The 12,637-nt window shown below is 31.9% G+C and overlaps 1 protein-coding gene across 2 annotated transcripts in view; it reads left to right on the top strand.

The window, feature by feature from the left end:
- The first annotated feature begins 2,535 nt into the window (after positions 1 to 2,535).
- The window catches only part of LOC133201750 (uncharacterized), a 16,464-nt gene continuing 6,362 nt past the window's right edge, over positions 2,536 to 12,637 (top strand). Inside the window, exons 1-7 of one of the 2 annotated variants that reach the window (XM_061337543.1) lie at positions 2,536 to 2,616; positions 5,818 to 5,975; positions 6,383 to 6,509; positions 10,127 to 10,239; positions 11,102 to 11,216; positions 11,616 to 11,734; positions 12,204 to 12,261. In XM_061337543.1, coding sequence (XP_061193527.1) covers positions 2,613 to 2,616; positions 5,818 to 5,975; positions 6,383 to 6,509; positions 10,127 to 10,239; positions 11,102 to 11,216; positions 11,616 to 11,734; positions 12,204 to 12,261 — 694 coding nt within the window. In that variant the 5' untranslated portion in view covers positions 2,536 to 2,612. Of the gene's footprint in view, positions 2,617 to 5,817; positions 5,976 to 6,382; positions 6,510 to 10,126; positions 10,240 to 11,101; positions 11,217 to 11,612; positions 11,735 to 12,203; positions 12,262 to 12,637 lie in introns of both variants that reach the window. The other variant, XM_061337542.1, reaches the window with a different exon arrangement.

The following is a 12,637-nucleotide window of genomic DNA, read 5'->3' as shown; positions in this document are numbered from 1 at the left end:
GCCTCGGTCAATATTGACATTTTTCTGGTGAATAACAAACCATATTCACCACCGAAAGAGTCCATAATTGTTTTATTATATAGTCCGAATTTGAATAAATAAGACATTGACGGCTACATGATGATATCACTTTCATTTACGAACTTCTGTCGTGGAAAAATGAAGAAAAAAAAATGTCCAGATTACAAGTTATAGCTTCCGTGTTGTCCTTTTGCTGTTTGTAAGACATCGAAATGTTTAGAAAATAATCCTGCGATAGGCTTGGCTTATGTTTTTCCTGCTCAGATACACAGCTGACTCCGACCGTTGCAACCATTGTTCACAACGATGTGTGAGGTGTTGATTGTGACGTCACAATGCCGCTGCACGCGCACCGACCCTCCGGTGAATACGGCTTCAAAACCAGTGAATATGTATTGTTATGAACTGTTTGCGTTTGTATAGATTATATAGGGGCTATAAATAGACTATATAATAATTAACATTACTGAATAACTTTGACTTTAGAAGAGGCATAACCAGACTAAGAATATCTTCTCACAGGCTTAAAATTGAAGCTGGTAGATATATTGGACTAGAAAGAGATAAAAGAATACGTGAAAAATATAATTTGAATGTAGTGGAAAATGAAATACATTTTACCATAGATTGTCCTTTTTACAAAGAAAAAAGAACCAAACTTATAAATGAAGCACAGAAACATAATAAAAGTTTTAATAGCTTAGATAGTTCTCAAAAATATTTTTGGATCATTACATGTGAAAATATGAATGTTTTACTTCAACTTGGAAACTACCTCTCTAATCATTTAATATGACATTGTAAAGCACAACAACTTGCTATGTATGTATTTTACTTTAACATTTTTTTTAATTTATCTCCTTATTGATAATGTACTGTCTTTGTGTACTAATGTATCTTTCATGCCTCTCTGGGGGCCCTTGATTGGAAAATAAATATTGTCTTGATTGGTAGTTGATAGTGCCCCCTCAATGGCTGTGCCCCCCCCCCCCTCAAATTGAAGTTACTTCCTACGGGCATATTGAAGTTTACTGTTAAAGCTGATTTATGCTTTCAATACATTGTATTTTTATGCCCCGGTAATCGAAGATTCGGGAACATATATTTTTTTTTTGGTCCGTCCGTCTTCCATCTGTTTGTCTGCAAAAACTTTAACCTTCCCTATAATTTTTGAATGGTTGGTGCTTGGGCTTTCATACATGTATTTCACATGTGTATTTCTTGTGATAAGATCTTTGGTTACCAATATTTGAAACCTCTTGGCCTTGACCTTGGAGTTTAACATACTTTTGAAAAACTTTTATTCTAACTTTAACTTCGTCCATAAATTTTGAACGGTTGTGCTAGGGCTTCCATATTTTATTTGTGCAAAGGCGGATCCTGCACCCCACCCCCACCCCACCCCCCGTTTAATTTTTGTTTACATGTATGCTGAACTTTAGTCTTATACGTCCGTTATCCTAAAATCAAGAAAAAAAAAACATCTCTTATATGTAAGAATTCGTCAGCTGGACCCACAGGGGGCTTCAGTGCAGCCTCTAGACGCCTGTCTTCTACTCCCCCCCCCCCCCCCGTTATGAAATTCCTGGATCCGCCACTGCTTTGTATTCCTTGTGACAAAACCTTTCTTTGGGTACTAACATTTTTTTTTACCTCTTTACCTTGGAGCAGGGAGACGTATATAGATTCCCTGCTTGGAGTTTGGTATCTACATTCATTTTGGGAAAAAACTTTAATATTGCATGACCAACAGTTGCCATACGGAGGCAACATTGTATAACAAACACACCTTGTTTAAATATTGAATATGACATAAAAACTTAAAACGTCCCTTAAACTATATTGAATAATTGAAGGATGTAATTGTTCTATATTTTACAAAGTTTAACATTTATTTCATTCATAAAACTTCTCACAACATATTTAAATTTATAAGAAATCTGCAAAAAAAAAAAATAACATGTATGAAATCTCCCTCTCTCTGGCCCTAACAGATTTGTTGAAATAATTTATTAGTTGATTTCAATGACTATAAATATATTTATCTATTAATTTATTTTTTTCACAGATTTCAGTAAATTGTTTCTGTATTAAATTCCCAAAAATTGGGAGCAGTAGAAACAAGTGTCTGTGATTGTTTGATCTGGCCTATTTGTATTGTAATATTGTCAGAACTTTGCGGATCCAAGAATGTTATAACGGGGACGGGGGGGGGGGGGCAGTAGAAAGCAGGAGGTCTGAGGGCTACAATGAATCTTGTTATACAAATCTGATAATTTAAAAAAAAAAATTCAAACGGGGGGGGGGGGGGCTCCGGCGCGTTGGCGCTGGATCCGCCTTTGATTATAATAAAAATGCTTAGATACATAATACATTTGTGTTACCACAAATAAAAATATAATCTGCCATGACAAATTAAGAAGTTGTCAGATTCCTTTTTTTCGTTAGGCCTAGTTCCTTACTTACTAAATTGAAATAAGCTATAGGCCTATAGTAGAAGGTTTTGTATGGTCACGTGACTTTCCGCCATATTTGTAAGTCATTGTACGAAAGAAATGAGTTGACAACTTGATACTTCTAACTATTTCAAAATGGGTAAGGCATGTTTTTAATGTTCTTCTTTTAAAAAATGTACAAACTTAAGTTTTCAATCAAATGATAGTGATACTTGTTGCATGATATGCGGTGTTTTCATTTAAGCGCCAAAATATTTCACGTTTGGTCAGGAAGTCGTTGACAGATGATAAACACACCTTTCTGACAGTGTCCAAATGATGCATAATTTTAAACAACGAAAATTATTTTCCGAAACCATTTTTAATTATTTATTCAAAAATTTCTATATCCCCAAAGCTTGAATAAGAATTTAACCGCTTCAGGTGTTGTAAACATTCCAGAATCATGATGTCAACACTGGCCTTACCTGAGCAGATGAATAGTCACATTCCACAAAACAGAAACTTTTATTGTAGAGTAGTGTCATTCAACAAACAATAGAGTACTTGCTCTCGAAAAAAATCTCATAAGATTTTTTAAGTAGGTCATTCACAAAAATGATCAGATTTGTTGGGGGGACAATGTGACAGAAATACAGGAAAAGATACTTAACTTTCAAATGCCTAATTGGTAGTGTAGAGAGTAGTATATATTCAATTGTATGAAACATTTCAGTACTGATATTATAACTTCAAAACTTAGGTGTATTTAAGTATTTTAATCAGTTAATACTACTGAGTGAGCATAGATTTTAAGTGATGCACAGTGCATATTTCAAAGGGTACATATTTTAAAGCCTCTCTGTCAAAGTCTTTGCAATAGTCATTAAGTTCAATTTTATCTCGGTTCATAATGATCACTTGAATAGGAAGCATGGGATTTTTAAAAAAATGTTTTTGTTGATATGAAGATTTTATCATTTCAAATTTATAGAGATTTGATCAAGTGTTAAAAAATTTAATCTCTTCTATGTATTTCCTGATAGTTATTCCTGACCAAAAATTGCGGAAACTTTTTTTATCATAGCATTTTTTGCACACTAAAATTATATGGGCATGAATCATGTTATATAGTGTAATCCTTTTATACTATAAAAGGGCAAAATGTCACACATATAAAATAGTATCTCCCATGGTTTGTTGTTGGATATGATTTTTAGCCGGGCTCATTGCTCGAAGAGCAATAGCCGGCTTTTGTTACGGTGTTCAACCGGAAATGCTGCTTCCTCACCGCCAAATCAGTATAGAAGAATATAGAATGTAGTATGTATGCTTATATGAATATAGAATATAGTATGTATGCTTAACCACCTTTGAAGCCAGAGCTCCAGATAATTTTTTACCTCAAAGTGTATTTACTCCCTGATTTTCAAATCAATGCAGATTTTGCTTTTCAGCAAAATAATCTCAGAGTATTTTGTGAATCTATTGCTCTTTTGACATCCAATGTGATTTTTAACTTGTTATCGAAATAAGCGTTTTTAAAAGAGGAATGTAAAAAAAAAAAGACAGTTTCTGCATTTATCAATTAGGTTAATGAAATATATTATAGGTTTTGTTATATAAATTGTTGGCATCGATCGAGGTAAAAGTTTTAGAGTTACTCCCCGTTTGCATTAAAAGTCGCGTGGCGCTATTTATAGCAAAGGAGCCATGTGGAAAGCAAAAAAGCATTTATTTTCATAAATTAATAAAGGTTGTCGGCGGACTTTAGATGATATTATTGCTACAGAAAATGGTAAATAATATAAGAACTGTTTAATAAGCAGTGATAAAGGATAAATTAGACACCATGCGTGTTTTTGCGGAATTTCGACAATATCGACGTGTATGCGTCAAGAACGAAAATTTGGATGTTATATGAACAGTGGAAATCCGTGATATTTTCAATAATAATACGAGTATTTAATATTCAAATCTTTCTCTCGAACTGGAAATCGGCCTATGTTATTACGAATACGCTTATAAATCAAAATTTCCTTTTGATAAAAATTCAAACACTGAGCTGACCTCAATTCACTTGTATCATTCAATCCGTCGTACATGTACGCAGTACTTTCGTAGTGTAATGCTTATTCATGATTGCTAATGCATAATTGTACGCCCCGTTTTAATTTTTAATGCGTATTTCGAAAAAATCAATGCATATTTCTGCAAATACGCACCTTATCTGGAGCTCTGGTGAAGCAATACAAACATTAAAATAAACAAATTTAAGTTAATTACAAAACTCTCTAAACCCCAAAACATTAATGGTAATATACTTCCTCTCCTCTTCTTCAATTAAGTATTTGTTCAAAATATGCGAAAGGTTTTCATCAAGTCTCTGTCAACATCACATTCTATAAATAAAGAACCTTGTGTTATCAGGCTAACACTAATGCGGGGAGCACGTGACCCGATGCGCACCTTTATGCAAAACTCCCCGCTGAGGACCCGTCTGTGTATATACGTTTGACCTTGCTGCATCAATGTTTACTTCTGTAAGTGATGTTAGACCCCGAAACGATACATGTGATAAATTGTTTAAGCTGTTAAATTCAAACTGCATTTTATTTAATTTTTTAAACATTTTTCTTATTTATACTATATGCCATAAATATATTTTTGTGTTACATATTCTTCCAGTGTCTTGTTGTTATTCATCTGTTATTACAATGTATGTTTCATGTAAAACGGATTTGTTCACTTTTCTGTATATGAGCCCGGCTCTCTGTACTTCTGAGTACTTTGATTATCTGACAAGTTGTGTGTTTTCTATCGTGAACCTTGGCGAGAGGATAGAAAACAAACACATATCACATTTTGTTTTGCAGTGTACAGGTGTAAGAAAATTTTTGATAATTTTCATAATTAAATAAAAAAAAAAAATTATGAAAACTGAGCTAAAGTTTAACTCACAGTAAGTTTTTATAAGTACTTTTATGAAATGTTTTGTGAAAAACAAAGATTATGACTTGCTTTAGATGTATTAGTGTCAAATTATGTAATCCATGTTCAAAGATACATGTATTTTACTTCTTATATGAAAAAAAAAAATTCAAAAATGAGAATTTCTAACAGATAGTTAATTCCATTTTATATTCAATCAATATATTCCAAGGAAAAAATTTAATGGATAAATATTTATTATTGATTCAAGAAAAGACAACTGTGGTTTATGATAGATTGTGGCTCAGTCCTGAAATAAAGCCTTATTAGTTAAAAGATATGATATTTATTAAGAATTTGTAAGCCACAAATTCTGTAACTTGCATTAAGTATTCTATTGAAATACTAAATAATTTTTTCCCCTTTGCAGTTGAAGTCTTGGTGGAATTTGATTATGACGCAGAACAGGAAGATGAGCTAACCATTAAAGTCGGAGATATCATCAAGAATGTTCAGATGTCCGAGGGAGGTTGGTGGGAGGGGGAGCTGAATGGGAAAAAGGGAATGTTCCCGGACAACTTTGTCAAGGTATAGACAGGGGACCTTTATTGTTGGGGGGGGGGGCTTTATATAATTTTTCCCTCTTGAAAGTAAAAAAAAAAGAAATAAACATACTCATATCATAGCTAAAGTTCTTTGGTTGACCAAAGGAGGGTAGGTAGTAAAAGTTATTTTATGATTTTGCCTCTTTTTTTTTTCTTTCAATGGTTAATAGTGATTTTGAAGGATATTTAAATATATAGCAGATATGAATTATATCTGGGCAAACTTAACGTATTAAAATAACTTCTGGGGGTATTTTTCTTACATTAATGATTTCTTGGAGTGTTTGATGAATGCAATATCTTTGATATTTACTTTTTACAGATTTTTTTTTTTTTTTTTTTTTTTTTTATGGGCAATGTCAACATGTTTTGATGTGTTCTTTATCCCAGGTAATAGAGAAGAAAAAAGAAGAACCCAAAAAAGACCTTCTTGTTGCACAGCAAAGATCATCTGTCAAAGAACTGGCCAGTAAACTCAAAGATGTCCATGTAGGGGCAGCACCACAGAAAAGGAAAGGTATATTTTATAAATAAAGGCAGATGTTTAGGGCTATTATGTGTGTGGTCACTCCAGGTTAATCATCATATTAAAGATGAAACATTTTCTTTTGTTATACCCTTATAAATATCTTTCCATTTATTTATTACAAATAAAATTAAATGTTTTTTCATGGGTCTAACAATTTCATTGTTGACCGGTCTGTCAGTCCAACATAAGAATTGTTAGCAGGGCTCGACATTAACGCTTGTCCGGTACCACTGAAAAAAATTACGGGCAAGTGAATATTGCTGGGCACTTGTCCGATTGGACAAGTGCATTTTAATGTAAAGGAGTCTCTAAATAATTAAAAAAAAAAAAACGACTGTTGAAAGTTAATCGGTAGTTTTAAGACGGAAGCTGTACATAAAAACCGAACTTTGATCCCGATAGGGATCGCTATTGAGTTCACATTCAATCGGGATCAAAGTTCACTTATTGCATACTACTGAAAAGGCATGGAACTTACGAACTTAACGAAGTTTGGTTCACTTGTGGACATTTATGTTGTTGTCAGACCAGAAAGACCAAATAATTTTTTTTTTATGTGTTTGTTGTATTTATCAATAACATCACGAATCAATCAAGCACATGTCATGTGTAATGGACTTTATTTTAGTTTTCCAGTTGACAGTATTAGATATTTATTGAAATTTTTTCGGACAGGTGAAGTTGAAGTTCGGACAAGTAAATGTCTTGGTCACTTGTCCGAATGGACAAGTAGGAAAAAAAGTTAATGTTGAGCCCTGGTTAGACCACAATGTCACAATCTAATTAAAATTAGATGTTCCGAATCCGCTACCACTTCTCAAACATCTAACAACACCACATTCGGAGTCATGTCAGAGAGACCTTTCGATTATGAATAAACATAAAAATTTTGGCCAATCAGATTCAAGCCTCTGTATACGATTCTTAAATTAGTTTCACGGCTACATCTTACCATTATTGATGCTTAGTAGACTGTCTTACGTTGAATTAAAGTAATTTTGGTATAAATTGAACGTATAGTCTGCCAATCTGGCATTCTTACCTGAATAACACAAACAAAAATGCACAAACTATACGTTATATATCCCGCACGTCACATTGATATATAGCACGGTCTTTACCATGCATATTTTGTTTACTACGAAACCCCTAAGGTGTTTAGATTTGGCAGTAAAACTGAACTATAAGCCAAGATTTCAGAGACGGCGATTTCATTGGGTAATGGAAAGGTCGCTCTGACGTGACCCCGAATGGGATGTTGTTAGATATTTGAGAAGTGGTAGTGGATTCAGAACATCTAATTTTAATTAGATTGGCAACATCACTGCTGTGTCACAAGTAATTAAAGTCGTCGTTCAATATCGCCTGTGGCCTGGGGCAACAATTTTACCTTCAGGTCTAAGAAATCATATGTTGCCCTCATACCCAGTCAATATAACTGTATAATATTACTTAATGATAATAATAACAGTGTAAGTAATATGCCAGAATTTTTGCCCAGCCCTGATTTTTTTCTTTAGAAACTTAAAGGGTTTTTATCACGTATCTAATTTTTTTAAAAATGAAACACTATTATATTCTTGAAACATATAATTATCGTTTAATTATGAAATAACTTTGAAAGCAGTCATAATTAGGCGATAAAACGCCCGTAATATAGAGTTCTCAAAGTAAAAATCTCCACTAATTAGATTGGGGTCACGTGGTACTGAACCGTCATAGGTGTCAATGGTCAATTAGAACTCGTAAAGCTTATTGTAAGAAAAATGTATCAAATAGATTTTGACATTAAATAATATACACTAAACAATAAAGTTTGTGGAAATTTTGACATCGACGATTTTCTTTTAGTTATAGACAGTCAATCTTTTATGTATGAACATCTAGCAGAGAGAATTAACCAAGAAAATATGCTGACAATGGGAGAGGACACCGGAGATGAAGCCATTGACAACTCGGGACTTCCGACTAAATAGAACGAATAACTGAAGTTGAACCTCTTTAATATTTATAAATATGAGAATTTTAAATTCAACTTCTTCATTATTTTAATAAACTGTATATAAATATTCTATCTGTTCCAGTGAATATCATGTACTAGAAATGAAATTTCTTCAACACTGTTCGATGGTGCCATACACCATTACGAAGTTCACAACATTCTTACTAGCATGTACTAGATTCTGTGAGACCTTAAAAATGCGTGTTGAGTATTTTTTTCCATTTTAAAAAGACACCATGTCCTTAAAATATTTTATAGTACAGAAAAAAATCGTGATCGGGCATAAACGATTGTTCTAAATGGAGACAAAGCCCTTGCGTTTTCAGAAAAAAAGGCCCCCTTTCACTTCTCGACTTAGTCCAGGAAATGTGGAAAAAAGTCTTCCTAAAACCTTTCTTGTGCGCATTTGTGCATCCTAAAGCCACAAATTATACCTTACTAGCTGTCAATTATCCAATTATCACTTATTTATTTACTAACAGGTTTAATAGACACAATGAATGAGCCGTTTTGTATTTACAATAAGTACTATGCTTGACCAGGATTGACGTCAGAGCAATGGCGCATAGCATCGGCAATCAAAATATGCATATTGAGAAATTCAAACTTTGAATCACTGAAACATCAACAGTATTAATTTTCTAGCAAAGATTTTTAAATATATGATTTTAATTACACGTACACTTTGTCATATCAAAAAATTTTGAGACATGATAAAAACCCTTTAAGTATGAATATAATGGTGCTGGCTTAGACTGGATCAACACTTGAGGTACTCCTACTAAAGTGGAAAGTGTTCAAGTATGTTCAATATCTTGTGTAATTTTTTTCAAACTTCACAGGGAAATAATTATAGATGCTATCAGTGTCTAACATTCTGCTATAGGGTGGGACAATATCCTGTTTTACAACTTAAATAAATTTTATCATGTTTATAATTATCAAGTTTTATGCTAAAAAAAATACATCAAAAAATAAAACAAATAAATAACATGGCCTTTGCTTATGTATTTGAAATAAAATATGGGATCTTGAAGAAATAAGGTGGGGGATGGAGGGGGCAAAGCTTATTTACACTTACCTTAATAGCTAAATCCTATTGATGTTCCTTTTTTGATATGCTTAAAAAACTTAAGAAACTGTAAAAAAAAAAAAAAAAAAAAATAAAAAAAAAATTAAAAAAAAAAAAATGTGTAGGATTTGATAAGCAATTCTTAGGGAACAGCTGTAAATATTACATAATGGTAAAACATGTATTGATTTTTGTTTGTTTGTTTTAAAAGATCCATAAATTGATAAACCTAAGCATAATACAGCTGAAAATGTTATTTATCTATTGTGAATGATATCTCTATTGACTAGCATGTCACTACAGTATGCAAGGATTGATTTTTTATTAAATAAGCACAGTTTCTACATGTATGTTCTTGCATATATAGCTATATCATATTCCGATTTGAAAAAATCAAGGATACAATGCTCAATAGACTGAAAAAGTATAGAAGTTTTGGTAAGTTTGAAACTGGCTTGTCATGAATTCCAAGATTTAAAAAAAAAAATCAGAAAAGCTGTGTATTTAATGACATGGTGATTTATGTTTCAGACCACCACCATACGGAAAAGAGGAAAAAAGCAAAGGTCCTGTTTGACTATGAACCAGAAAATGAGGATGAACTTAAAATAGAAGTGGGTGATATTGTGGAAGTGATTAAACAGGTAATTAATGTTGGACATGACCAGATATTTTTCATCACACATGTCCTGCTATTGACAAAAAATATAAATTATTATTACCAAAATGTAGGTTATCTAATCATATGTTGAATATTGAAACAGGTAGACACTGTAGCAAAACTAAGATCAATAGATTATATATATATATATATATATATATATATATATATATATATATATATATATATATATATATATATATATATATATATATATATATATATATATATATATATATATATATATATATAATGAAATATTCTGGATGTAGAAGAGGAATTTCATTTCATTTTGAAATGCCCTTTGTACAATGGCATAGGAAAGAAATTTTCGAAAAAGTACTATTTTACAAAGCCTAGCGTCTATAAATTAATCAATTGCAAAGTACTAAGATTTGAAAATCATAGTTTTAATAATTTCCAGATAAAAGAAATTTCTTACCACACTTTTAATATATTTTGATGTGAAATGCTCTAGCAACATATAAATCATGATATTATTTAGAAAAGTTTGGAAAACATGAGAATCAAATATGTGTCCCAGACCCTTTAATGCTTTTTTTTTTTTTAAGGACAAATCGACAAATCACCTTATTTTCTTCATTTAATGATTGAAAATTAAATAATTAGGAAAGAATTTAAAAGTTACCCAATTAATACTCATACAACTTGGGATGGAATTTAATTTTTATAAACCACTTTGTAGTTTATTTAGCTAAAACTGCCCAAATCAAGGTTATACCTGTAAAACTTGGGTAACTTTAATCAATCCTTTATTAAATACGTAAAAATGGAACTTTACCTTATCATTAGATATGTGAAAGACTGACCTACATGTTTTGTAGGAAGAGGAGGGATGGTGGGAAGGTGTGGTAAATGGGAAGACAGGTGTGTTCCCCTCCAACTTTGTGGAGGTTATAGAGGAAGAGTCCAATGAAGTAGCCCCAGACACTCCACAAGGTATTAAAGAATTTGAATATCGCTGGCAGTAAGAAAATGTAGGGAATTTGAGATCTGTGGGAATATAGTTATTTTTTCATTGTTAGAGTATAAAATAATTTAAGCTGAGGGAATTTTTTTCAGAGATATTCTTAAACTTCGATCATTAAAATAAACTCTCAGATCATTGCTTTGTTCCAACCATAATTTGAAAATTTGCATTAAAAATTCATTTATTTTGTCCCCATAATGGGAAGAATTTTACTGTTATAACTAGCTAGTTTTACCAAGTACTTATACAAAGTTTATAAAATGGATTCACTGAATGCAGTTAAGTAACCTATTTAGCAAAAATTGGGATGAGATCTAGCAATGTAGCATAGCAGGAGGTTGATAACTTACTGATGTAACTTTTAGCAGAAGAAAAGCATGAAGTGAAAGGGAAGAAAGTGATGGGTGTAGGTCTTGGGAACATATTTGAAGGTGGTCCTATCAAGTTAAGATCCACTGCAGCCAGCGCCAAAAAACCTGTGGAAAAGGTAAATCAAACATTAAGTTATGATCTACTGCAGCCAGTCACAAAAAAAAAAAAAAAAAAAAAAAACATTGAAAAGGTAAGTCAAACCAGACCTGGGGTAATGTATAATGGTTATGCGTTGAGATTTAATTATTATATTTTCTAAATGAAAGTAATGGTAATTGTAATGTGTAAAGAAAAAATTCCAATGCAATTGTAATTTAGTGCATTACATTTGAAAGTAATTGATTCCAGGTTTGAATCTAACATAAATTTTCCCCTTTGTACATTGTTGTCATTTACAAGGTTGTTTTGAAAAAAAAGTTTTATTTGAATGATTTTTGTGGACCTGTTGAATAATTTTTGAATCGTTATTGAAAATTTCTATGATTAAAAATTTGATTTTTCATCAGAGAATAATTTACAATTTAAAATTGTTCCTTTCCTCAAGTCTGAAAATTAACTATGAGTAAGTGTAATTTATGTTATAGTTGGAACCAAAGCCACCTGTAACAGAGGAACCTCCAGTCCTTAAAAGGGAAAAACCAGGTAAATAATTAAATCTTTCTCCAAATATGGTGTATAATTTATATCATGTATAGTTCAGCAAAATTGCTAACTACATAGCATGTATCAATGCACGATTGCTATCTACATACAGTAAAACATGCTCATAGTGAAGTGCCAGGGACCAATAATTTTCAGTATTCATTATAAATGCAATTTGTTATATCCCATAAGCTCTTAATGAAAACCGTTTTGGTTTAAACATTGTAATTTACCTCCCAATTAGGTCTATTCCAGTAAAAATCAACCCTGTTTGTTTAATTTTATTTTATATTTAATTCAAAAGAACTTTTAAAACTGTTTTTCATGGTCAACACCATTGAATCCTTTCAGGCTTTCGATTTTCATACAGGAATCT

Source organism: Saccostrea echinata, unplaced genomic scaffold (assembly GCF_033153115.1).
Source record: "Saccostrea echinata isolate AGI-Se365-2 ecotype Australia unplaced genomic scaffold, CSIRO_AGI_Sech_v1 ptg000045l, whole genome shotgun sequence".
Classification (NCBI taxonomy): Eukaryota; Metazoa; Mollusca; class Bivalvia; order Ostreida; family Ostreidae; genus Saccostrea; species Saccostrea echinata.
The sequence above is the reverse complement of the archived record's forward strand: the minus strand, read 5'-3'. Positions and strand labels throughout refer to the sequence as shown.